We start from the raw sequence: 25,390 nt of genomic DNA on the forward strand, positions 1-25,390 counted from the left end.
GTCCTTAGTTTGAAAGGACACTTCTGACAAGCAGGGGACAGAAACACCTTACAGAAGTAAGATTTGCAACAATTGGGAAGGGCAGGACCCAGTGTTTCCATAAACCAAATACTATCTCTGGTACGGAATGACATGAAAGTGTAGATCACAGGTAGCATGTTTAAAGGACTTTGATATAAAAAGGTTAATAGTTGTTATTTATATGCCTTCACTGGATCCAAAACAGTGTGCTGTGTCCATCGAAATTCTTCAACCGGGTGGTCTCTTCATAGTGAATGGTCCTTGGAGTTTGTACCCATTGCTGGGCAGGGCCCTCTCTTCTCCTGAGGGCTCTGGGGGGTCTGGACCCAGAGTCTGGGCGTTGAGAAGTGAAGCATTTATTTGCAGCTCAGGCACCCGAGCAGCCTTACTTTTCAGAATTCTCATCTGAAGTCCCCAAATCTTAAAAGCTGGCACATGTAAACTCACAAACTCCACGTGATTACAAGTCCCTGCCCACTCATAAAATACAGAAAGAGGACAAAAGTATGAGTTTCATGAAAACATTCTTTGATGTCTCGTTGGTAGTCACTGCCAGGACATATCCTGCCTAGATGGGGAACAGGGAGCTGATCCCATTAGGACGCCTTAATCCCATGCAGCCCAGTTTTAACCCTGGGCTCAGGACCTAGACAGTCGGCCTCACAACACCATGTTTCCCGAAAATAAGACCTAGCCGGACAATTAGCTCTAATGCATCTTTTGGAGCAAAAATTAATATAAGACCCGGTCTTATTTTACTATAATATAAAACCGGGTCCTATATAACATAACGTAACGTAACATAACATAACATCGGGTCTTATATTGATTTTTGCTCCAAAAGACGCATTAGAGCTAATTGTCTGGCTAAGTCTTATTTTCGGGGAAACAGGGTATTGAGACATCCTAATAAAGCCAGCCCCTGGATTGACCCCAGGTTAGAATGTGACTTTGACACATTCCACAGCCCGCACTTATACTTTGGAGGTGGTGTAGGTATTGTGTAGCGAGCAGTGGGGGCGGTAGCAATGACAGTGAGACACAGCAATACCACGCCCCTTCCATCTACCCTGAGATGGTCTTCATTCTTCATCCACTTGTTTGGGTCTATCCCATGGGTGCTGATAAATTGGTCCTCTGGGGGATGAGATGGGGGAGTCCTGCTTTGTAACATTTGCGATTTCCATGGTCTAAATGCTCCCGCCATGGCCAATTTCAAGCTACCATCAATTCAACAACTGGTCAGCCAAGTTCCTGAATAGTTAACAGTAGGTCCTCAGGAGCCCGTCCTTACCAGCTCCGCCACTCCGCCTGAGTATATTTAATTGATTCATGTAATTCTCACCCAACCTGTCCCGACCGGCAGGACAATGCAACGTGGGACGAGGGGAAGAAACCTGTTGAGGATGAAAAAAAGGGGAGACAGGAGACGCGAAGAATGGAGGCAAGACAGGGATCTGATCAAGCCTCAAAATTTTATTACGATGGCGGGTTATATATATAGCTATGTCAGATGGGGGTGGGATATGCTATGTCATAGGGTGGCGAGGTACTTGTCGCGGGCTGATAGGCTAGGACAGGGCGATGCCATATGAGGTACAAGGAAATGGGCAGGCTCTGGGTTTGGCGCGCGCGGGCTCTGGGTTTGGCGCGCGCGGGCTTTGGGTTTTGTGACCAGGAAGTTCTGCCTAGGCAAGGCCTGGGGATTTCTATGGCTTCCGACATCTCCTCCCTTTTTGTTTGTTTTAAGGAGGTGGGCCTTGACCGAGTGAGGGGACAGAGGCCTGGTTCCTCCAACGAGCAGAGCTCGTTATTGGATGGTTTTGGGTATCTTTTGTGGAGGAGAGGTAGAGATTTTTTGATACCAACCTCTATGCAAACCAGGTATGTTCTCAGGAAAGTTAAAGGGAGCCGACCGTTGTGAGTCGAGCCCTTTCCTTGCAAATGCTTTGCTTTGCACTCACCTCGGTGCCCATACCCCTCCCCAACTCGTGGGGGGAGTAGACATACCCTTAGTATTATGTCGTCCCCGTGGGGAGGAAGCCAAGATAGCCTTCTTCGAGGCCGTCCCCTGTTGCTAGCCGCTGATAATGGATTTGGTTTGGTTTGGCCAAAACAGCATCGATTTGGTTTTTAATGAGGTCAGTAATGCGCCTAAAAGCCCATGGCCCGAAGGCTATTAAGAGAAGGATGCATAGGAGGGGGCCAAGGGTGGGGAGCAGGTAGGGGAGAAGTCCGTTGAGACCCGTCCAGAGTGGGTTTTCGAAGAGTTCTTTGCGTCTTTTTACTAGGTCCTCTTGTAGTTTTTTGATCTTGTCTCGGACGATCCCAGACTTGTTAGCATAGAAGCAGCAGCGTTCCTGTAAAGCTAAGCAGATACCTCCCTGTTCTGCAGTGAGAAGATCTAGGCCTCGACGGTTTTGTAAGACTACTTCAGCTAAAGAGTCAATCTGATCTTGGAGATCATTGATGGTCCCAGAAAGTGTTTGGACATCATCTATCAGCTGGCGTGATAGTTTATTGTAGGACTGGACTGCAACACCTACTCCCGCGGTACCCGAGGCTATTCCAGCAGTAATTCCTAGCCCTACGAGTAAGGGAATGGCTGTAATAGCACGCTTGTGGCGCCCGGTGGCAAATTCTAGGCTGGGGAGAGGGACAGGTGTGTCTCCTGGGATAATAGAGATATCAGGGAGGAGACTAGCTGAGACACAAAGTCCAGTCCAGTTGGTGGGTAACGTGGTGTAAGCGAGGCTGTTCCCACATATGAAAACTTGTCCAGGGCTAGAACACAAGGTTCCGTTAACTTGAATGATGTCAGAACAGTTAGTAAAAGTGACAAACCCTAGATCTACATCAAAAGTGTTGTTTTGAAATCGTCCCTGATAGCAGGGGGAGGTATTAAATCCTACAGGTTGAACTCTAAGAGGAAGGGAGAGACGGGAACAGTTAGAGATTTGTGTGTTTACTGTGATATTGGAGGGGATTGCAGTAGGTATGGGAGTTCCCATAGTCATGCAAAGCCAGCAGTCCTGGGCAAGAGAAGGGTTGGAATGATTTAAGGCCCAGAAGGTGGATTCGAGAATGTTGTTGGTTTGTGTGTCTAAATCCATATCCCGGGATTTTGGGAGAGCCAAGGGGTGGTAAGTTAAAGGGGGGAATAGGTGGTGGAGTATTTTTTGAATGTGCTCAGTGACAAGAGTCTCTTTTAATATGTCATTTGGCCCTCCGCCATCTGAAATGTGGACAGGCATTTTAGTTGGCCAACAGACTTTATTTCCAACTGTACCACTGCAGCCCGCCTGACTATATTTGTTATTGTCAGAGAGGGAGGTGGAGTCCCAATCGCCTCCGAATGTGGCGGACCTACGTCTCAATAACATGGCTGTGAGATAAGTTTGGTTGTCTGAGCCAGTACAAATTTGGGTGGTTGTGTAGCAGGAAGAATGCATTTGATCAAAATAGCTGCATTCGCTGGGGCAGGGCGGTGGTAGTCCTGCAATGGGGGGAATAATGTGGGGCTTATTGGTACAGGTCCATTGTGAGGGAACCGACACTTGAGCTGGGAGGATCTGAGGACTTGGTTGTTGGGGAACAAACCTGACAGCCCCTAGGTTGTGTCCCGATGGAGGGGCCAGGGGCTGGCCCCGACTGGGGTTTCCCGGTTTCCTGGAAAGGGGGATACCTTCAATATCTGTTTTAGAATAACAATCAGAGGCCCAATGTTTGCCCCGTCGACATCTTGGGCACACGGTGGAAGGCATTGGTCTGGAGGGTGTCGGTGGGGGCTGTGATGAATTTTGGGGTTGTGGACCTCTATTTTTTATTGGGCAATCTCGACTAAAGTGTCCAGGTTGTTTACAGGAGAAACATAACCTAGATTGTTGATTAGGAGGCTTGTTTGAGGCAAAGTCTCGGAGGGCGGCTCCGATAGCGAGTCCCAAGGTATGGGAGGCTCCAACCCCTGAGCATAGTTTAATGTAGTCAGCAAGGTTGCCTCCACGGTGGGGGCGAATGGTTGCCTGGCAAGTGGGGTTAGCATTTTCATAGGCTAAATGTTTAACAAAGGCGCTGTCGTTCTCGCCTTCTCCGACCAACCGTTCGGCGGCGTCGGTGAGTCTGCTGATAAACTCACAATATGGCTCCTCGGGGCCCTGACGAATCTTTGCCAGGGAGGTGGTAGCGGAGCCTTTTGGGGGTAGGCGGCGCCACGCCTTGAGACCAGCGTTCTGAATTTGAGCTAACAGCCCCGGGGGAAAAGTTGCCTGGATTTCATTGGTATGATAGGGTTTTTCTCCTAGTAATTTATCCCGAGTCCATGATCTTGTTGTTCTATTTTCACTATTGCGCTGTGCTATCTCTCGGCAGTTTTCTTTAAACTCTGTGTGCCAGAGGACGTGGTCCCCCCCAGAAAGGGTGGCACGAGCTAATTTAAACCAATCATTGGGTGTGAGCCAACGGTCACTGAGACCTTCAAGAATTGCCAAGGTGTAGGGCGCTGTCGGGCCATAAGAGCTTACTGCACCTTTTAAATCTTTAATATGTTTGATGCCTAGCCGGTGATATTTTTGGCCAGTGGGATCATTGGAGTTGGGAGTGTTATCTTCTGGGTCTTCTGTGTCAGAGGCCTCATCGGCCGAGGGGGGATTATGAGAGTCGGGGGGTTCATTGTCAGTCTCTTCCATTGTATCCTCTTGAGAGGGTGGGCCACGGTTTTGGCTGCGGGTAACTGGAAAGGTCATTAGGGTCTTTTTATTAAGTATTGGGCCTTTTTGAGGTTTTTCAGGGTTTTGGTTAGGCATTAAGGTTTTAAGTTCTTTTTCAAGGGCATGCAGCTCCTTTAGGAGTTGCATATGTTCGCGTTTTTGTTGGAGTGTCTCTCTAAGAGAAGAAATTTCTTGGGTTAAAGATATTTTTGCCTGCCTAATGGGATCGGTTAAGGATGGGGTGTTTTGAACTAGGGTGTCTTGAGGGAATAGGGGTGGGTTTGGGTTTAAGACTGGGTTATAGAATGTTGGGAGTTCCTGAGGGGGGACATAAGGGGGAGGGGTATGTATTTTTTGTGAAGGGGCGCGCAAGGTTGGCGCGGCGAGGCCCCAGGGATCTTCTTTTTTATTATAGCGGGCAGCTTGTTCCTCTAAATCTATCTGGTCTCTTGGGGAGAGCTGGTCCTGATTATTAAAGGCCAAAAGGGAAGGGTAGATTTTAGGGGGGTCTTTTAATGGGTGATTCTCTAAGGCAGAGGCTTCCTGATTATCAGCTTGTTTTTTAGGTTCCTCTGGCATGTCTATTGAAACAGATTGGCAGACAGAAGGGGGGCGGGAACTCTCTTTTAGGACTGTTTCCCCTGTCTGTAAGATCTCTCTAACATCTGGGTCTGAGGAATGTATTTTTAGGATATCATTAATCAGATTCCAATATGAGAATGCCGATACAGGGACCTTGTTGGGTCCAAAAACCCGATAGTAATCATTAAAACAGTCTCCAACTCTCTTCCAATATTTTTGATCAATCGTTCCTTCTTGGGGGAACCAGGGGCAGATATCAGAGACAAAACTGAAAAACTCACGTAAATCTTTTTTTCTAGCCTTAACTCTCCGCATCTTGAGAGATTCCTTAATACCCTTAAGGAAGAGTTCATGTGAACTCAACTCCTGTCCCATGTCAATCACCTACTCACCAATCTCTCGTCCTTCGCTGGGCGGCTACTCCAACGTCGGGCAAACTTGGAGTCTTTTCTTACGGGTGAATACCTCGTGAACTCCAAACGAGCCTTTTTACTGCCGAGGGGGCTGTCGAGTCTTGTCCCTTACGGGCTCGAAACAAGCCACACTCGCGCCGGGGAGGCCCTCGAGTCTTGTCCCACGAGTGAAAACTGCGTGGGCTCGAAAGAAGCCAGCCCGTGGAGGCTCAGGGAGGGGGGGGCCGCGGCGGTTTCCAGAGTAGGTGTCCTCATAGAATCTTCGTACCTCGGGCCCCACGTTGGGCGCCAAAATGTCCCGACCGGCAGGACAATGCAACGTGGGACGAGGGGAAGAAACCTGTTGAGGATGAAAAAAAGGGGAGACAGGAGACGCGAAGAATGGAGGCAAGACAGGGATCTGATCAAGCCTCAAAATTTTATTACGATGGCGGGTTATATATATAGCTATGTCAGATGGGGGTGGGATATGCTATGTCATAGGGTGGCGAGGTACTTGTCGCGGGCTGATAGGCTAGGACAGGGCGATGCCATATGAGGTACAAGGAAATGGGCAGGCTCTGGGTTTGGCGCGCGCGGGCTCTGGGTTTGGCGCGCGCGGGCTTTGGGTTTTGTGACCAGGAAGTTCTGCCTAGGCAAGGCCTGGGGATTTCTATGGCTTCCGACACCAACCTTCTTTGGATGTTCACTCACTGATTCAACATTCATGCAATCTACAAATATCTACTGAATGTTGTATTCATTTTCTACTGCTGCTGTAACAAATTACCACAAGCTTAACAGGTTAAGACCACACTCACTTGTTAGCTCATAGCTCTGTCTCTCAAAGTCCAGCATCGTGTGGCTGGATTCTCTGCTCAGGGTCTCACTGGACTAAAATCAAGGTATCGGCAGGCTCCCGTTCCCATCTGGGGCTCTGGGTTCCTTTCCAAATTCAGTGATGTTTGGCAGAATTCGTTTCCTTCTCTTATTTTCCATGAGTCCTCTTCCAGAGGGATAGAGGGTCAAGAATTCTTCCGAGCAATAGAGGGTCAAGAATTCTCCTGCTTCTAACTTCCCTGATTTTCCACTCTGCCACATCTCTCTCTGACCCTTCTGCCTTCCTCTTCTCTTTTTAAAGGATCATGTGATTACACTGGGCCCTTCCAGATAATCCAAAATAATCTCCCTATTTTAAAGTCAGCGTTTGCCACGTCCCGTTTGCCATTCACGAGTGTACCACCAGGGGGCGAATGTCATCGGGGGCCAAAATTCCGCCTGCAGGTACCTACCCTGTAGCAAGCACTACACTTGCCTTGGGGAAATTCAGGAACAAAGCAGACAAAATGCCCTTCCTTCATGGGAATGATATTATACTCAACTTGGAGTATAAAAGGCTTTCTAGCCACATAGATAGCCTCATGGTTCAGATTTCGTTTGGTTGGGTGTTAATTGAATTCCTGCCCCTGCCCCCCCCCTTTTTTTTCTGTAACCAGGGAGGCCCAAGAGTTTGTGGAGAAATATGAAGGAGCCTTGGGAAAAGGAAAAGGCAAGCGACTCTACGCCTATAGGATGCAGATGACTAAGGTGGGGTGCAGAGGCTGCAAAGTGTGGAATCTGGGTGACCATCACAGGCACCTCCCAGCCTCACCATTTGTGTCCAGCTCCCCCAGAATCCTGAGCGAGAGGTCCAGTTGACCATTCCAATTCATCCAGGAATGGTAACCAACTGTATCCTGTCAATTCCTTTACATGTGAGGGTTTCGATACATTTGACCCTTGTTTCCTCTCCAGTGAAGAACTAAACTCTCAAAATTAATGATGTTAGAACCACTGGGATCTTCTTTTCCAAACCCTAAATATTGTTTGATGAATCATTTATTTTTATAGAATACTGGATCATTTTTCATGTAGTCCCTGGTTAGTGGTGTATTTGAGTTTTAACTTGTTCTTGGGGCCATTTTGATATTTCATATTTTTCCCCAAACTTGATCATTTCATTAAGATTTTCATATGTATTACTAGAAAGTTGCAGAGGGTGGTCCCATAAGTTTTGTAATTACTTTATGTATTTGGTTTGAATGTTTCTTATTCCTAATATTATTTTTTTTTCTTTTTCAGTTTTAATTGCCTCACAACTAACTATGAGTCATTTTATTAATTTTATCAAGGAACTATTTACCAGTTAACAACTGCACACTCAGATCTTTTTTCCCAGCGGAGAAGTGTGCTCTTCAAATATCTTTGATAAATGATTTTGTTCAATCATGTTTCTATTCAAATATTTCTAACTTATTCTTTAGGAAAAGGATGTCTGCCCTCTATTTACCTTTCCTCATTGTTATTAATTCTTCTCTCTCTCTCTCTCTCCCTGCTCAGACATTTCTCAGGTTTATTCTCAATATCATTTAATCAATTATCTTCTGTCTCAATTATAGTATAATGTTTATTTTCATTCTATTACTGAACTTTTAGCTAGCTACTTTGTAATCCTTCCACACTTCAGATTCTAAATCTCAAATTTTTATCCTTTACTCTAGAAGCCATATTTCTTGTATCTAATTCAGAACACAAAACCATTACTCAAATTTTATTTATGTATCCCAGAGGAAATACTTTTCAAAAATTTCAGAGTGGTGTCCCGTTTTCCTTGTTCTGCCGTATTATTTCTCAGGCCTCACTGGTTGTTTTCCATCATTCATATCCGGATTTCATCCACACACAGGATGTATAGCTTGCCTGTGTCTTATTCAACCACTATTTGAAATCTTTTTTCCTCTATGTAGCTGGAGAGCAAGACAACATGCACAATTAATAACCCAGTCCTGGGGCAGCAGCTACCATCGCACACAGCCTGAGGAAGTGTGTGGGGGTCTTCTCCAGTCTTCTCCCAGCCCAGTTTTCTGATTCTCTAAACCAATAAAGAATAAGTGCTTCCACGCAGAACTTCTCCCAGACTTCCTTCTGCCTCTGCCCCACCTCCATGGCATCACTTTTCAGGCCCAAATGCCCACAGCCTTTAGGAACTGTCAGATGGCTGCCAAGTGATTAATTGCCAGGCTGGGTCTCATAGGCCTCACTTGGCAATGTTCCTTACCCCTGTTGGCCCTCCACCTTGCAAGCTTATATTTTGTACTGATTTTATCAGCATCCTGACAGGAGATCCATCTCTCCAGGAAGGACTCACATTAATAAAAGCTAATGAGACTGATATATAAAACCAGATGCCGGATCATTAATTTACAAGGAGATACAGAACTGATGCAAGAACCGGAAAACGGAAGTCCACATCAGTAGTGCCTTTTATTTTTAGGAGAATTAGTTATAAGGGGAAGCTAAACCATAGTCCCAATTCCAATCTATTAATTTGCAATGAAAAATCACTGCCATAGAAACCAAAATACTCAGAGCACAGGTGATGGGCAAATGTTTTCCTTACAGACAGACCTACATAGGAAGCCAAATAAGCCAAAGATGATTTTGAGCACAAAATCAGAACTAAGAAAAGTAGATGAAGCAATGGGACCAGAGTACCCAATGGCTGCCACCCCACTGTCCCCCACCTCCCTCCCTTCCTTGCTTAGGGATATCTTTGCCATTATTATCAACCAGTCTTTTGCTTATGGGTCCTTCTTCTCCTTTGCACCTGTGACCATCTCCTTCTTCTGACAGGTGGTTTCCCTCCTTATACAGTAATCACCCAATCAGGATGTGGTCAAAGCCCTCGGGTCTGGAAGCCTGTCGTATTCCTTCAGATAAATTTTCCCTTTTGTCCTTTAGTGAATTTATAAGGAACAATCTTATGTCCTTCAGGAACAAGTTATTAGGAGACTTTTGTAATAGAAACTGCTCTTAGGATCTTCTCCATACTGCCAATTTGCTGTTTTCTGTGAGTTTTTAAAATTCCAAATGGATTTATTTCCAGGGGATGGAATTGCTGGAGAGCAGCCCCTTGAAGAGTGGACAAAATTTCACCCAGCCAGCAGACAGGCAGCCACTCAGGTTTCTGATTGGCACCAACTCGGAATCTTAGAGCTGGGAACAGACTGTGGAAAGGGACATGAAGCCTTCCAACTCGTTTCAGAATAAAACCTGGCTTCTGTTTCACCAGGAGAAAAATGGGAAGCCATGGACTGAGGCCTCTATCAGTTCCACAAGTGTCATAACTTAGTAACAACTTTCAGATTTAAGCACTTGGCTATCTGCCAAACATGCTGTGAGAATTGTGAGATTTCTTTTTTCCTTGAATGTTTGTTTTACAGTAAAGGAAGTTGTATCAGACCTTGCTAACCCAATTTGATCTCTCAAACCAGAAATTATACACAGAATTTCTAAGTTCATATACAAAATTTTATCAAAACTGTATCAACCTGAAATTTTATCAAAACTGTAGATAACTACAAGGTATTGTGTTGCCCTGGTTTCTCTCTCACTCCACACCTGACTTTAGAAAGTGAAGATTTAACCATCCACCTTTTAACATCCTGGGCTCAACAACTCCAAGATGGCAGCTTCACCACATGTAGACCTCATGTTGACACATCGTCAGCATGCACCTCCAACATGCCCCTCCCGGCCCCAAGGCAGCATGTTAATGAACTGAGAGTATTACCTGTTTAATTTCAGAAATGGATCAAGTTTAAGAGAGACTTTGATAATTTCAAGAATCAATGTATTCCCTGGGAAATGAAGATCAAGGACATTGAAAGTGAGTATTTTGGTGCCACTATTTTTAGTTGGTTTACTGAAGTTTTCCAAGGGCTGGGATTATGCTCTTGACCCTCTGATTAGATTATTTTGTAGGTCCTGTTGTATTAGAAAAAAGAATGAGCTTTGGACTAGTTAGGCAAAGATTTAAATTGTGCTTCTTCACTTTCTGATTGTGGGAGCTTGGGCAAATCAGCTCAGCCAATAGAGCCTCAGGTTATTTATCTGGAAAAAGAAAATGGAGATCAGGATGTCCACTGCACAGACCGATGTGAAAACCGGATCCATCACACACGTAAAATGCTCGGTAGCATTAACTTCCTTCTTTTCTTCTCTAGGTCACTTTGGTTCTTCAGTGGCATCGTATTTCATCTTTCTCCGATGGATGTATGGAGTTAACCTTGTCCTTTTCGGCTTAATATTTGGTCTAGTCATAATCCCAGAGGTAAGAAAAGAACTTCCTGTATCTTTGAATAGTGTTAAGGCTTATCATTACCACCATCTTCATTTATATTAAATACTTTCTGTTTTACAAAAATGTCAGTCATTCATTTTTAAATTCTATACTCACATCAATTATTCAGATATCTCAGTACAAAAATATGGAAACAAAATATTTGTGAATTAAGAGGTGGACCCTACATTATTCTACCTCTTATTTGACTTTAAGATCAGTGGAGAATTAATATCTCAGTGAGTTGGTTTTTTTTTCCTTTTACCCTGAAAAAAAGGTAGGAGTAGAATTCATTGTATCATAATTTATTACCAAAAACCATTGCATTTGAATAGCGCTCCTCACTATTCTTTCAAAATAATCCTATTCTGGATATAGGTATAGATATATAAGATAGATCCTTACCTATAAATGAGCAATTGAGAGATAAAAACGGAATAAGCGACTTGTGCCAAGTTATACAGTAAATTTGTGGTGAATGAGATTCCGGGTCTCCAGAGTACTGGCCTGGGATCTTTCCAAGGACACCGCTGGTTCATTAAGCACTGAGCACACAAATTGCTATCGTCCTGGCTCAGATGCTTCGTGCTGGGTCTGGGTACACAAGTGGATTTACTGCAAAAGCTTTCCTGGAAACAATAGTCTATATTTGGTATTTTCTTCCTTCTAGGTTTATACATTGGTTCTGTGATAGTTTACTCATTCCTATTTTATTTTAAACAGTTCCATGAGCATATTGGAGTCCATCTAACCATAGTCACATCCTTGGGAAACGTTTCTGCATGTCTGTCTCTCAGGAAATTAAAAGGCTTCCATGTAATGTGAATTAAATTAGATTAGTTGGAAGAGGTTGATGGTGTATTATAGTAACATTTGATGGCAAAGAAGTATTACATTATTTATAAAGCCATTGAATTCTTTTCTACAGTACTTAACAAGTGGACTTACAAATGTGTCATTAACTAGTCTTTATACTCCTTTATATACACACCTGGAAATCCAGGGTTATGATTCCACTTAGTCCTATGTCTACTCTTAAGTCATTATCACTCTCTAACTTAGATGTAAGGATTTTAAATCTTCCAGCAAGTGTGCACAAATGCACTTACACTAAGCCTGGTTCTCCCCAAGGGGAAAATATTGTCAGAAGCTAACTAGAAGTAGCACTTCTTCCCCCCACCCATAGCCAAGGAAGTGTCAGTTTTCCCAGTAGCCACTGAGGAAATTTACTTTTACAAATCCTTTGCTTTCTACCTGGGAGTTTTTATTCCAAATGGATTTATTTCCATGAGAAGAGAGCACATTAAAATGCAGGCCTTTGAGACATGGCTGGAATTTTGTTCAGAAAGGCAATCTTTTGGGGAAGTTGAATAATTTTAAGGACACTGAGTTTTGTTTTTGTTTTCTTAAAGGAAACATTACATTTTATGTAATTTATATAAGTTGGTATAATTTATAAATACTTCATATCAAGGGGGACATTTGTTTGGGACAATGAAAATCTAGTGATTGGTGTATTCCAACGAAGCAGCCAAGACTGAAACTGTCTAAGCAAGAGTACCTTCACTTGATTGGATGATGATTGGGAAAGTGATGTGGGAGTAGGGTGGGGGAAAGGAGAGAGGGGTGGGGCTGGCTGGAATGAGGAGCCCTGGGTAGAGAGGAGGGACAACTATCATGTTTCCCTGAAAATAAGACCTAGCCAGACAATCAAATTAATATAAGAACTGGGTCTTATTTTACTATGAGACTTATATAACATAAGACTGGGTCTTATATTAATTTTTGCTCCAAAAGATGCATTAGAGCTGATTGTCCGGCTAAGTCTTATTTTTGGGGAAACATGGTAAGAGAGGCAAAGACAAGTTAAGAGCCTAATACAATAGCTCAATCCCAGATCAGGGTATTACCAATGGGAATGGATTAAAAGAGAAGAATTAGAGAGAAGCAGAACAGACAAGACTTGATGACAGGTTGGATAACAGCAGTTGAGGATGTCAGTGTCCCAAGATGTCTTCCGAGTTAGGATAATGGGAAATTGGCCACATGGGAATCACACACATCTAAACTCACTGAAAATTGCCCTGTTGGTCAAAGACACGAATAACTTCAGGGCCCAAGGGTTTTCAGCATAAGCCTAATGAACAGATATCCCCAGGGCTCATGGACATCTTAAGGCTAACTGATGAATCAGAGGGTCTGGGAATAAGAATATTGACATCCTCAAATGTTATGCAACTTTAACAGAATTCCTCCTCATATTCGTCTTTCTTTGCCACAAATCATTAACACCATTTTAATGGAATTAAACAGCTCTGAGTGCTAGAATAAATCTTGTTCAGCTTTTATGACCTGAGGCCGCAGAGCCCAGTATGCTTACCTGGTCCCTGGGAAACCTTTAGTTATGCTGCAGGAGCTGGCTGTCAAGGCCATCCTGGATGATGCGTTCATGTACTCCTCATCTCAACATTGGCTGCATGTGGAAATCACTTGGGGAGTTTTGAAAAAGAGTAGGTCTGAGGCCCACCCCAATCAATTAAATCTGAATCTCTGAGACTGTGGTTGTAACATCCCTATAAAAGCTCCTGTGGTAGGCAGATAGCTAAGATTGCCCCCAATGATCCCCACCTCCTGGTATCAAGTCCTTGTATAATCCCCTGCCTTTGAATATAGCCTAAATCTAGTGACTTGCTCTTAACAAACTATAACCAAAGGCTGTCCCTTACATGATCAGGTTATAAAAGACTGACTTTCATCTTGCTGGTATTCTCTTTTGATTCCCTTCTTGGCTTGCATGCTTGGATGAAGCAACCTTCCATACTCAAGAGGCCCACTGGCAAGGAACGTAGTGTGGCCTTCAGACAGCCAGCAAGGTACCGAGATCCTCAGTCTAACAATCCATGAGAAATTAAATCTTGCCAGCAACCACGTGAGTGCATTTAAAATCAGATCCTTCCCCAGCCAAACTTTCAGATGAGACCGCAGTCCTGCAGACATTTGACTGCACTTGTGAGGGACCTTAAGCAGAAGACCCAGCTAAGCCACACCTAGATTCCTGACCCACAGAAACTTCAAGATATAAATGTGGTTGTTTTAAGCTGCTAAGTGTTAAGGTAATTTGTTATACAACAATAGATGACTCATACAAGTCCCCAGGTGATTGTAATATACAGCCAAGGTTGACAATTGCTGGTGTACATTAATTTAATTAACTAAAACCTTATGAGCTCTGCTCAAGAGATCACTTAGACAGCACTTAGTATACCTCATATAGATACTTCCTCTAAAAATAACTATTAAAATATTTCAGACACATGGAAAGGATTAAAGAAGGATCTTATTTGCCCACCACTAGGTTTAAAAATAAAAAATTATATATACACTAAAGTCCTCTAACTACTTCTCCCAATTTTATTACTTACATAACCCTCACATGTAATCACTCTCCTGCACTTTCAAATTCAGCAATACATTTTAAAATATATTGGCTTAAAGTTAAACACAGTCACTTCTTGTTTTTTAAAATCACTCATGTATCTGAAGTTATATCCCCTCTTGCATTACAGTGTAATATTTTTCTCATTTGCATCAAAGCTTTGTTCCTTTTAGTTATTTTATTAAAGAAACAACTTTGGCTTTGTTGATTCTTTCTGATATATCTTTCTTTTAATTCAGGTTTTCTTGGGACATAATTTACGTACTGTAAAGTTAACTCTTTTAAGGTGTACAGTTCAATGAGTTATGACAAATATATACAATCAGATAACAATCACCACAATGGAGATATAGAATATTTCTGTCACCGCAAAAAGTTCCTTTGTGCCTCCTTTACAAGCAAAATCTCTCCTTATCTCCAATCCTTGTCAAGCAATGATCTGATTTCTGTTCCTCAAGTTTTGCCTTTTTCAGAATAGCATATAAATAGAATTATGTAGTATATAGTTTTTTGTGTCTGGCCTCTCTCACCTAACACAATGTCTTTGAGATTTGTCCATGTTGTTGCATGTATCAATAGTTTGTTCCTTTACTGCTGGATAATATTCCATTTTATGAATGTACCATAGTTTGTTATAAGTGTCTATAGACCAGTTCATGGACATTTCGGTTGTTACCAGTTTGAGGCTATTATAAATAAAGTGACAGTAAATATTCACATTCAGGTCTTTGTATCATCATTGTCTACATAATTAATTTTTTACCATCATATTTCTTTCCTGATATTTGGGTGTATATTAGTTATCTATTGCTGTGTCATAAAAAATACCTCATTTTTTTTTGCTGAGAAAACAAGCTTTTATTATCTCACAGTTTCTGTGGATCAGGAGGGGCATACCCAGGGTGTTATAAAGGCCTAGTGATGTTCTGTTTCTTAAACTAGTAATAGTGATACATGGTAGTTAATTTTCTTTTTGTTATGGTCAACTATACATATATGATATATCTATACTATTCTATATGCAACATGTTTCCCAATAAGAATATAAACGTATAAACAATCAAAAATAAATAGGGAATTACCTAAAAATGATAAACTAAATGAAAAACAAAAGAAATGTTACAGTAAATGGTGAAATACCAAAGTCTGTATTACTGAAAATCAACAGCAACATTGTATGCCCCATCCCAACTACTTTTCAACATTATTTTGAAATTTCTACCTAACACAATAAGTCAAGAAAATTAAACTTGTGCATTTGGTACAAAAAATACAAAATCACTTTAGTTTGCAGGTGATACTATTATATATCAAAATAAAGCTCCCAATGAGTCTACCAAAAGTTACTTGAATTAATGAATAGTATATTGAGATGGCTGGAGTCATTTTAAATAAACAAACATCAGTGGCGTTTTCTACACTCTCAATATCCAGTTTGAAATAAAATTTAAAATTCTCACACTTACAGCTTCCAGTCAAGATGACGGAGTAGGTAAACACTGTGCTCGCCTCCTCTCTTGACCACATCAAAATTACAACTAAACTACACAACAACCATCATTGAGAATCACCTGAAATCTAGCTGAAAAGAAGTCCTGTAACTAGGATATACAGAAGAAGCCACATTGATACTGGTAGGAAGGGTGGAGACGCAGAACAGGCTGGTCTCACACCCACATGTGGCAGTTAAAAATCAGGAGGGATATCTCAGCTGCAGAGGTACCTCCTGAGGAGAAAGGGGTCTCAGCCCCACACCAGGCTCCCAGCCCAGGGTTCCAGTGCAAAGTCCAGGGAGCAAAGTCCCACAACTCCTGGCTGTGAAGTAGAGAGTGCAGCTAAGTGAGACAGAGGGCTTCTGGAGTCCTAGGCATTCCTCTTAAAGGGCCCACATAGGACTTAACTTGAAGACAAATTTACTCACTTCAAGCTCCAGTGCTGAGGCAACAGCTCAAAAGGCGCCAGGGACAAACTAGGAGGAACTGATTTTCTGGCTTCAGAGCAAGGGCTGAAGTTCTCCCAAACAGAAGTTCTGGCAGAAGGCATTATTCCTTTGTTTGACAGAAGGCATTATTCCTTTGTTGAGCCCTCCCCACACCCAGCATGATGACACAGGTGGCCTCCATATCTGAGTCTCCATTAGTCTGGCTAACACCATTTGCCCTGCTCTAGTTATCCTGACACCCTGCCCCACATAACTTACGAGCCCACCCAAACTGCTTCCAGTGGCTATTCCATACAAATGGCCTATCTTGGCTCATGCTGTGGACTTTCCTAAAATCACTCAAAGGTTCACAAACCCCAGACAAGCAGTGTCTGGCCTCAGCATGTCCTGTACCTCTTGCTAAGCAGCCCCAAGCCTGGTACTAGCAGCAGCCGGCCTCAGTTCCCAACTTAACCTCTCCCAGGCACCTTCAAGCCCAGAAGAAATGGCAACCATCTGCAGGCCACTTTGTAGCTCATACCAAATGGCCCTGGGCAGGGCAGAGGCAGCAGCTGACCATGGCCTGCAACAGAGCCCCTCCCAAGAGGTCCCAGAACCAACATACCTGGTGGCCAGCTTCAGAACACACCAGAGCACCACCCAACAAGCTCCACAAATGACACACCCAAAGGGCAGACTGGGCAGGAACCAGAGCCCTGCTAAAGCTAATCATGCTCCTTAGGGTCAACCCCTGCAAAATAGCTCCTTCACTAAAATCAAGGCCAGTCCTCACAACCAATCAGCCTGAGGGTCCATTGTCCCATTATGTGCAAACAGCAACCAATGCTCAACTACAACAGGAGCGCACACACAACCCACACAAGGGACACATTTGGAGCACCTGGCTCAGGTGACCAGAGAGACTGTGCCATTGTGTCCCACATGGCACCTACTACACAAGGCCACTCAGCCAAGACTGGGAGACATAGCAGCTCTACCGAAAAAATAGAAACAAAAACAGAAATGCAGCCAAAATGGGGAGACAAAGAAACATGTCCCAAATGAAAGATCAGAACAAAGCTCCAGAAAAGGAACTAAACAAAATGGAGACAAGAAATCTACCAAATGCAGAGTTCAAAACATTGCATCCAATCCAATCATCTCAGTGAGAACTTCAACAAAGAGATGGGAAACATAAAAGTGAAGACAGAAAACATAAAAAAGAAACAGTCAGAAATGAAGAATACAATAACTGAAATAAAGAATACATTAGAGGGAATCAACAGCAGATTAGATGAAGCAGAGGATCAAATCAGAGATTTGGAAGATAAGATAGCAGAAAACACCCACTCAGAACAGCAAACATTAAAAATAAATAAATAGATAGATAGATAGATAGATAGATAGATAGATAGATAGATAGATAGATAAAAATGAGGATAGCTTAAAAGGCCTCTGGGACAACATCAAGCATACCAACATTTGCATCATGGGGGTACCAGAAGAAGAAGAAGAGTAAGAAATTGAAAAATTATTTGAAGAAATAATAACAGAAAAGTTCCCTAACATGGTGAAGGAAATAGACATACAAGCCCAGAAAGCACACAGAGTGCCAAACAAGATGAATCCAAAGAGGCCCACACCACGACACATCATAATTAAAATGACAAAGGTTAAAGACAAAGAGAATCTCAAAAGCATCAAGAGAAAAGCAGTTAGTTACCTACAAGGGAGCTCCCATAAGACTCTCAGCTGATTTTTCAACAAAAACTTTGCAGGCCAGAAGGAATTGGCATGAAACATTCAAAGTGATGAAAAGCAAGATTTTCTACAACTTCTTACCTACAACTAATTTCTTACCTACAACTAAGATTTCTCTATCCAGCAAAACTATTATGTAGAAGTAAAGGACAGATAAAGAGCTTCCCAGACAAGAGAATGTTAAAGGAGTTCATCACCATGAAACCAGTATTACAAAAAATGTTAAAGGGACTTCTCTAAGAAGAAAAGGGGGGAGATCAAAATTATGAATAATAAAGTGACAATAGCAACAATCTATCAACAATTACTTTGAATATAAGTGAGTTAAATGCTCTAATCAAAAGATGGGAGGGCTGAATGCATAAGAAAACAAAATCCTTACACATGCAGCCTACAAGAGAATCACTTCAGATTGAAAGACACAGACAGAAAGTAAAGAGATGGAAAAAGATTTTGTTTTTTGAGAATATCATGTAACATAAGAAATTAGTCATAAAATAACCAGACTTCAATATATATAAAACTCGGAAACAACTGAAAGGATTCACATGACTATCTAACAACCATTATCTTTAGGATGGGAAGGTGATAGGTAAATCTTTAAATGCTCTTCTGTACTTTTTCACATTTTCTACAATGAGTGTATGGTACTTTTAAAATCAGGAATGTGATTAATGTCATTTAAAGAAGAAAATAGGTATATCTGATTCTGAGAAGGAAAATCTCTAACCCAGTATTTGAATGTCTCCATGCATTTGTATTTTCTCCACATATAATTGTGTCATTCTGTCCTTACACTAGGTACTGATGGGCATGCCATATGGAAGTATACCCAGGAAGACAGTGCCTCGGGCTGAGGAAGAAAAAGCCATGGATTTTTCTGTCCTCTGGGATTTTGAGGTACCATTGCCAACATGCCAATGCACTTCTATTTTGTGATTGTGAGTGCTAACGATTGCATGGATATGTGTGAAATGTTGCATTTAACTATTGAAAGACCAGTGCTTTAAATGAATAGAATTCCAACACTATGCAAAATGAGCCAACCAACTATGTCCTCCTAGGGCCCCTTTATAGGTTCCTCTCTCCAGGCACACATGCTGATGGATGTGAGTCCCAATGAAGATACTGTTCCCCTCATTCTGCCAGATCGATGTAAGCTGATCTTACAATATGGGTTTCTCCCCATACCCACATAAAGACCTCAAGTATATTACTACTCCAGCCTTCCCCCAAATGTCACATGGCAACTTCAAGTGAATGTCTTACTGCTTGCTCCTCAAATTCCAACATCTGTCCAACCAAACCCACATATTTATCCCATTTCCTTTATTGGAATCACCATTCATCCAATCATCCAAGTCTGAAACCTGGAAGTCATCCTATGTTTCCTTTTCCCCACTACCACCCCCCACATCCAATCAGCCACTAAGTCTGAGGCTGCCTACTAAACATTTCTTGAATTGGTCCCCTTTTCTCCATCCCTCTTACCTCTCCTTTTAATATGCCCCCACTGTACCAGAACTGCTGTCAGAATTGACTACCTCTGCTCTCTTCCTTGGCTTTGCTCCTACAATCTCCATTCCCTCTGCTACCTGACTGATCTTTCTAAAACGCAAACCTGACCTTGTCATCCCCTACTTCTGATGTTCACTTATTCCCATTCTCAAATGGAATAAAATCCAGTGTTCTGAATTGGGTTTACAAAAGAACTGTTCATGACCTTGCTGTTCCTGACCTCTCCAGTCCCTTGTCTACCTAAGAACTCACACTTTATGCCCCAATATTACCATGTCCATGAATGCATCACACACTTTTAGTGCCTCCCTGCTTTTGCTCAGAGTCCTGTGCCTGGAATGCCCTTCCCTCCTTTTGGAATCCCAACACCCCCGTACCTCTGTGGGACTTGGTCTGCAGGCTCTAAGGAGTTTCTGAGTCTGGGTGTCCTGGCTGTGATGCTTCAAACAACAGGTCGTTGCTGCTGCCATCCTTCTCTCTCAGGGTCAGATTCAAGACCCCTCAAAAATGTGTGAAAGTGAGTTGGAGTATTTTCCCAAGTCATTTGGAACAGGGGTGTTCCAGATAATGACTATACTGCTAAGGATGATATAGTACTATTACAATATATTTCTGCTAAAGATGATATACTACTACTATTCTATGTACTACTGCTAAGGCTTTCCTTTGTTCTTTATTTCACCCAAGGACCCCTGTTGAAACATTCTATCTACCCAAAACAAACTGGATTTATTCAACAATAATCCCGTTTTGTGTTCAGCAAAGACATAAAAGAAATACTAAAATTCTAAGTTAATACTATACCTAAATAATTACACCTAAAAAATGTACTAACTATACCTAAAGCCAATTATACCTAAAAACTAAAACCAAAACAAAACTTGAATTTCAGGTTAGACTGTGAGACTTATCAGATATAGTTTTCTTTAGAAGTTTTGAAATACTGAGCAAGTTCCCAGGCTCCCATCTACTTCCGGAGTGCTAAATTTAAGACCCTGGGAATGGGGAAGGCGGTTGAGAAACTGGAGTTATTTGTGCATGTTTGTTCACACACACACACACACACACACACACACCTTTATCCTTAATTTTATCCTGAATGTTAACAACATTCTCCTCTCCACCCTGTATCTCTATGCATTCTGTATAATGGAGAAATAAAGAGAATGAGGAAAGGAAAGAAAGGGAGACGTGGAGACATGGATAGACTCAGGAGCAACTTGGGGGAAGTGCAGGAAGTGAAGGGAAGTACAAGGACATCCAGAACTCTTCCTTCATCCCCTCAGACTCCCACTAAATCCCTGAGAAAGAAATGCCTAGTACAATGGAAGTGTCTGATGACTGCACTGAGCTTACAAATCCAGAGCATTTGGATTTGCTGTCCCACAGGGCTACATGAAATATTCTGCTCTCTTCTACGGCTACTACAATGACCAGAGGACCATCGGGTGGCTGAGGTACAGATTGCCCATGGCTTACTTTATGGTGGGGATCAGCGTGTTTGGCTATAGCCTGATGATTGTCATTAGATCGTAAGTATGACCATGTTATTTGCACGCTTTTAATTTTCTTCACACAAACAACCCACTCCCATAGCCACTCGGTGCCTACTTACCTTCTTGTGGGGGATTTAGAGAGAGAGAAAAAAAGAGAAAAAGCAGATTGTCATATGGCTATAAAAAACAAACATGGTAATGTGGGAAGTTCTGTGAAATGGGACAGAAACTCCTTTACAGGATACTGAGAACAGCCAGCCATACTGAAAGTCTGGGGCACAGCATTTCAGATAAAGAAGGAGAATGTGCAAAGGCTCTGAGGCAGCAAATATCCTAGTGAGTTCCAGAAACTGTCAAAAGGCCAGAGTGGTTTGAGGGGAAGCCTGGTACCTGGTAAGGTAAGGCTGGGGAAGTTTGCAAGACCTGTTTTTGCTTACTCCAAAGCTCAGCTTTCTCAGAAAAACTCTTCTGTTCCTCTATAACTCTAGCTTGCATATGAGAACCTACCCCAGTACTTGCAAAAATATAAACAATAAGCCTAAATGAATGTATGTGATTAATCATGGTGTCCTCTCTGGCCCCAATTCTACCGGTCTCTGCAGTCAGAAGTGGACTTGGTTCTTAATTGTGTCTTACTTATGTCTGTGGTGCTTAATTCATATTCTCTAAAGAGAAATTTGGCCCAACCCATGACTCACTTTCTTCTAAGTCAGGGGACCCCAGTCAGCAAAGGCTGGAGCAGGATGGGTGGCACAGTCTCCTGCACACACCTGACTACCAGAGCCCACCACCCTTCAGCAGGGCCACAAGGGGTCACTTCTCTCAGAAGAGCAGGGGTAGCTGTGTCTGCAGAAGAGGAGTAGAGAACTCTCGAAGCCTGGTTAGAAGCCCTGAGAGGGTCATGTGTGGGTCCAGCTTGGCTTTCTATCACATCATCTCAGGGGGAAATGCTGCTGTTCACAAAAGCCTGTGTGGCATGCAATAGTGACCATGAGGTGACATGTGGCTGTCCAGCTCTACCAAACAAAAAGAAAAAAACAAGGAGATGGACTTGGTTTTATTCTTAGCCTTCATATAGTTACATTTTCCCCTACTATTATCCCAGGTACACATAGGGATATGGAATGTTTCCTTGATGAACCAAAGAGCTAACTAAGCCTGTCAAGCCCCTGGAACAGCAAATCCCAAAAGCCAATAGATAAGATAAAGTTAGAGAGGAACGCAACTCACCCCCGCACCCCTCCACCCCTTGCCATTGTGTCTGACCAAGCCCCTGCTTGTAATTCTGATTCCTATAGCGCTGAACTCCACAAAGCACAAAGAGAGGATGAGCATAGATAGGATGAAATGGGTGGGTAACAAGGCAAGTTCAAGGTACTTTCAACCAAGTTTGCTTAAGAAAAGAATATGCATGTTACCTGGGTGCAGTAACAACTGCCTCAAGGCTTACTGGATTTTATATCAGAAAAAAATATTTTTTTTTCTATCCAAGAAAATGAGTAAATTAGAAAGGGATGCTCTTCTGTGAGAATAAAGCGTTCTAAAATATTCGCAGGCAAGTCAAACCACAGGAAATCAGACATCAGGGTAGAAAACATGATTAAGTGCCCCATATCCTGCTGGCTGCTTCTTTCCCAACTAACATCATGTGTGTTCACAGGGGACTCTGAATTGGGGGGAAGGATTGTATCAAATCTGTCTTGACCCATGTCCCTGCATGGTTCATTCCCTTCATTGGATGTCTGCTACCTGTGCCCAAGATTGGCACAGGCTGAGGTTCCCTTGGGCTGACATAACAACAGGGCTGTGCACCCCACAGAATGGCCAGCAACACCCAGGGCAGCACGAGCGATGGGGAGAGTGATAACTTCACATTCAGCTTCAAGATGTTCACCAGCTGGGACTACCTGATTGGGAATTCAGAGACAGCTGACAACAAATATGCCTCCATCACCACTAGCTTCAAGGTAACCACCCAGGGTAGTTCCTACTTCGTGGCGGAACTTTGGGTCCCTCTGGTCATTGGGAGACTTCTCCCAGCTGGGGCATGGGAAATAAGATTGCCAAGTAATCTGTGGCAAGAGCTTTACCAGAATCAGGAGCCCAGCTTTCAAGAATTCAAGAAAAATGCTTGCATCTGGTACCTACCATCTATTTCTTAATATGGCAGAGAATCATGGATACTGGGACCTGCTCCTGCCTATTTCCTTGTGGAAACGTTTTCTGTTGGAGGATATGAAAGGATGCATTTGGGGCAGCAGTTTGAATCACCTGAGGAGATTTAAAAATCTTCTCATTCCCACTCCTAGAGATTCTGGTGTAATTGCTGTGGGATGAGGTCCTGGCATCGGATTTTTTAAAAAGCTCCTCAAATGATTAGAACACCAAGAAAGAGTTGAGAACCCTGGTTCGGGGGTGTGGGAATAAAGGAATCAATTAAGTATACACCTCCACACTTAATTATCACATTAATTTGTTCACAAAAGAGATGTGAGGTGACCTACACATCTCATTTTATAATCTATTAGGTTGGTGCAAAAGTAATTCCGGTTTTTGCCATTATTTTTAACCTTTTAAACCTTAATTACTTGTGCACTGTCGTGCGGGATGGCCGGTGGGGTCTCTGCTCCCACTCCCCACATAAGAACGCAGGACATGGTGAGGCCAAAAAGGAACACCCATGGAGTCATAAGTAGGGGAGTAAAACCAATATATTCTTGCTGGCGGCTGGGCTGGAGACACAGGAAGCAGGATCTACATAATCTGCCTAACAGCAGTCCACGCTTGCCAGCCACCATCTTCTTGCTAGCCCCCATTCCTGCTAGCCCCCATTCTTTTCCATTCCTGCTAGCGTAGCCACAGCCGTTATATTAGTGGCCAATGGCCTACGGGTTACAGCTGACGGCCAACTAGCCACAGCTGCTGGCCATCTGATCACAGTTGATGGCCATTTACTACCCGAGCCAGCACCTTTCTATGTGAGGCCGAGAGCCTGGAAACTGCTTTTTGGGGTTCTGTCCCCACAGCACCAACCTAATAAAAACAAACTGGTGGGTAAGCAAATCAGCGAAGGCAGTAGCTGTGACACTGAAACACTACACATCTTATTTTTTTCTTCCAAGACTGTAAAAACCGTTCAGAATTCTTGATAGTTTAGTATTTCTCCTGTCTGATCTGTCAGACTTTCTCCCAGGACCTGACAGAGGTCAGAGGTACAACACAACTGTACTTGGTTGTGTCTTCTTTCTTCTCCTCTCTCCTAGCCCTTCCTGGGAAGAGAAGTGATCTCCTGCCCACTGACCAATGCCTACAGACAGCAGGTACACCCACAGGGCAGGGCGTGGGCTCAGCAACTCACCTACGTGGCTTCCATGAGCCCCAGAGTGCTGTCAGCTTGGCAGCGGGTGGAGCAGGGAGCTGACTCAGTTCTCCTCCCCTTCTCACAGCAATGGGGAGCCTCTGATAGAGTGTCCAAGGGTAGGGTAAGAGTCAACAGGGGCTTTGACTCTTCCTCCAGGCCTATCGGAGAGAGACAGAAAGATTAATATCTATGAAGCACTTTGAATATCTGGGAAGGAGAAGGCTTCTCCTCTGAGCCTATTAAAAACCAAGATAATACACTTACACAACAGAGCACATGTGAGAATTGTGTGTGTTGATATATATTAACTGCCTGATGAATTAGTTAAACCTGAACCTGAACACTGTAACTGTTAATTGATTAGCACTCTCTTTCCAAGTACTTTGGTTTCCAAGACATCTCGCTTTCCACCCCTGTCTGCCACATACTAATTGTGTCTTCATAGAGTTACTGATGCAGGAGACATTTTATTAATAATAAGACAATCTATTGTATTTTTATACAATAGCAGCAAACAATTTGAAAATAATTTTTAATTCCATTTACAATAAAATAACATAAATTACAAAAAAAAATTCCTAAGAATAGATTTAACCAAAAAAATGTGCAAGATTACTACACCAAAAGTACAAAATATTGCTAAAAGAAATTAAGAAACTCTAAATAAATGGAGAGATATACTATGCTCATGGATTAAAACAGGAGTCACCAAACTATGGCCCAGAGTCCAAATCCAGACTGCTGCCTATTTTTGTAAATAAGTTTTATTGAAGCAAAGCTATGCCTATTTATTTATATATTCTCTATGGTTACTTTCATGCTACAGTGGCATAGTTAAGTAGTTGTGAGAGAGACCATATGGTCTGCAAAGCCAAAAATATGTACCATCTGGCTGTTTCTGGAAAAGGTTTGGCCAGAACTTTCTTATAGAAAAGGCTGGCCACTGGATTAGAAGACCCAATAATGAGATTCGATGTTAATCCATTTGATCTATAGATTTAAAACAATCCTCATCAGTTACTGAAATTTCTCTGG

General features: G+C 42.7%; 1 protein-coding gene across 1 annotated transcript in view; it reads left to right on the forward strand.

Annotated features, from left to right (window-relative positions):
- TMC2 (transmembrane channel like 2) overlaps window positions 1-25,390 on the forward strand; it is a gene marked incomplete at both ends in the record, with an annotated part of 63,794 nt that overhangs the window by 14,351 nt on the left and 24,053 nt on the right. Inside the window, 6 exon segments of the mRNA XM_081033257.1 lie at window positions 7,198-7,288; window positions 10,328-10,409; window positions 10,747-10,853; window positions 18,782-18,880; window positions 20,888-21,030; window positions 22,814-22,961. Coding sequence (XP_080889383.1) covers window positions 7,198-7,288; window positions 10,328-10,409; window positions 10,747-10,853; window positions 18,782-18,880; window positions 20,888-21,030; window positions 22,814-22,961 — 670 coding nt within the window.

The sequence above is a fragment of the Rhinolophus hipposideros genome (genome assembly GCF_964194185.1).
Source record: "Rhinolophus hipposideros genome assembly, chromosome: 22".
NCBI classification, from domain to species: Eukaryota; Metazoa; Chordata; class Mammalia; order Chiroptera; family Rhinolophidae; genus Rhinolophus; species Rhinolophus hipposideros.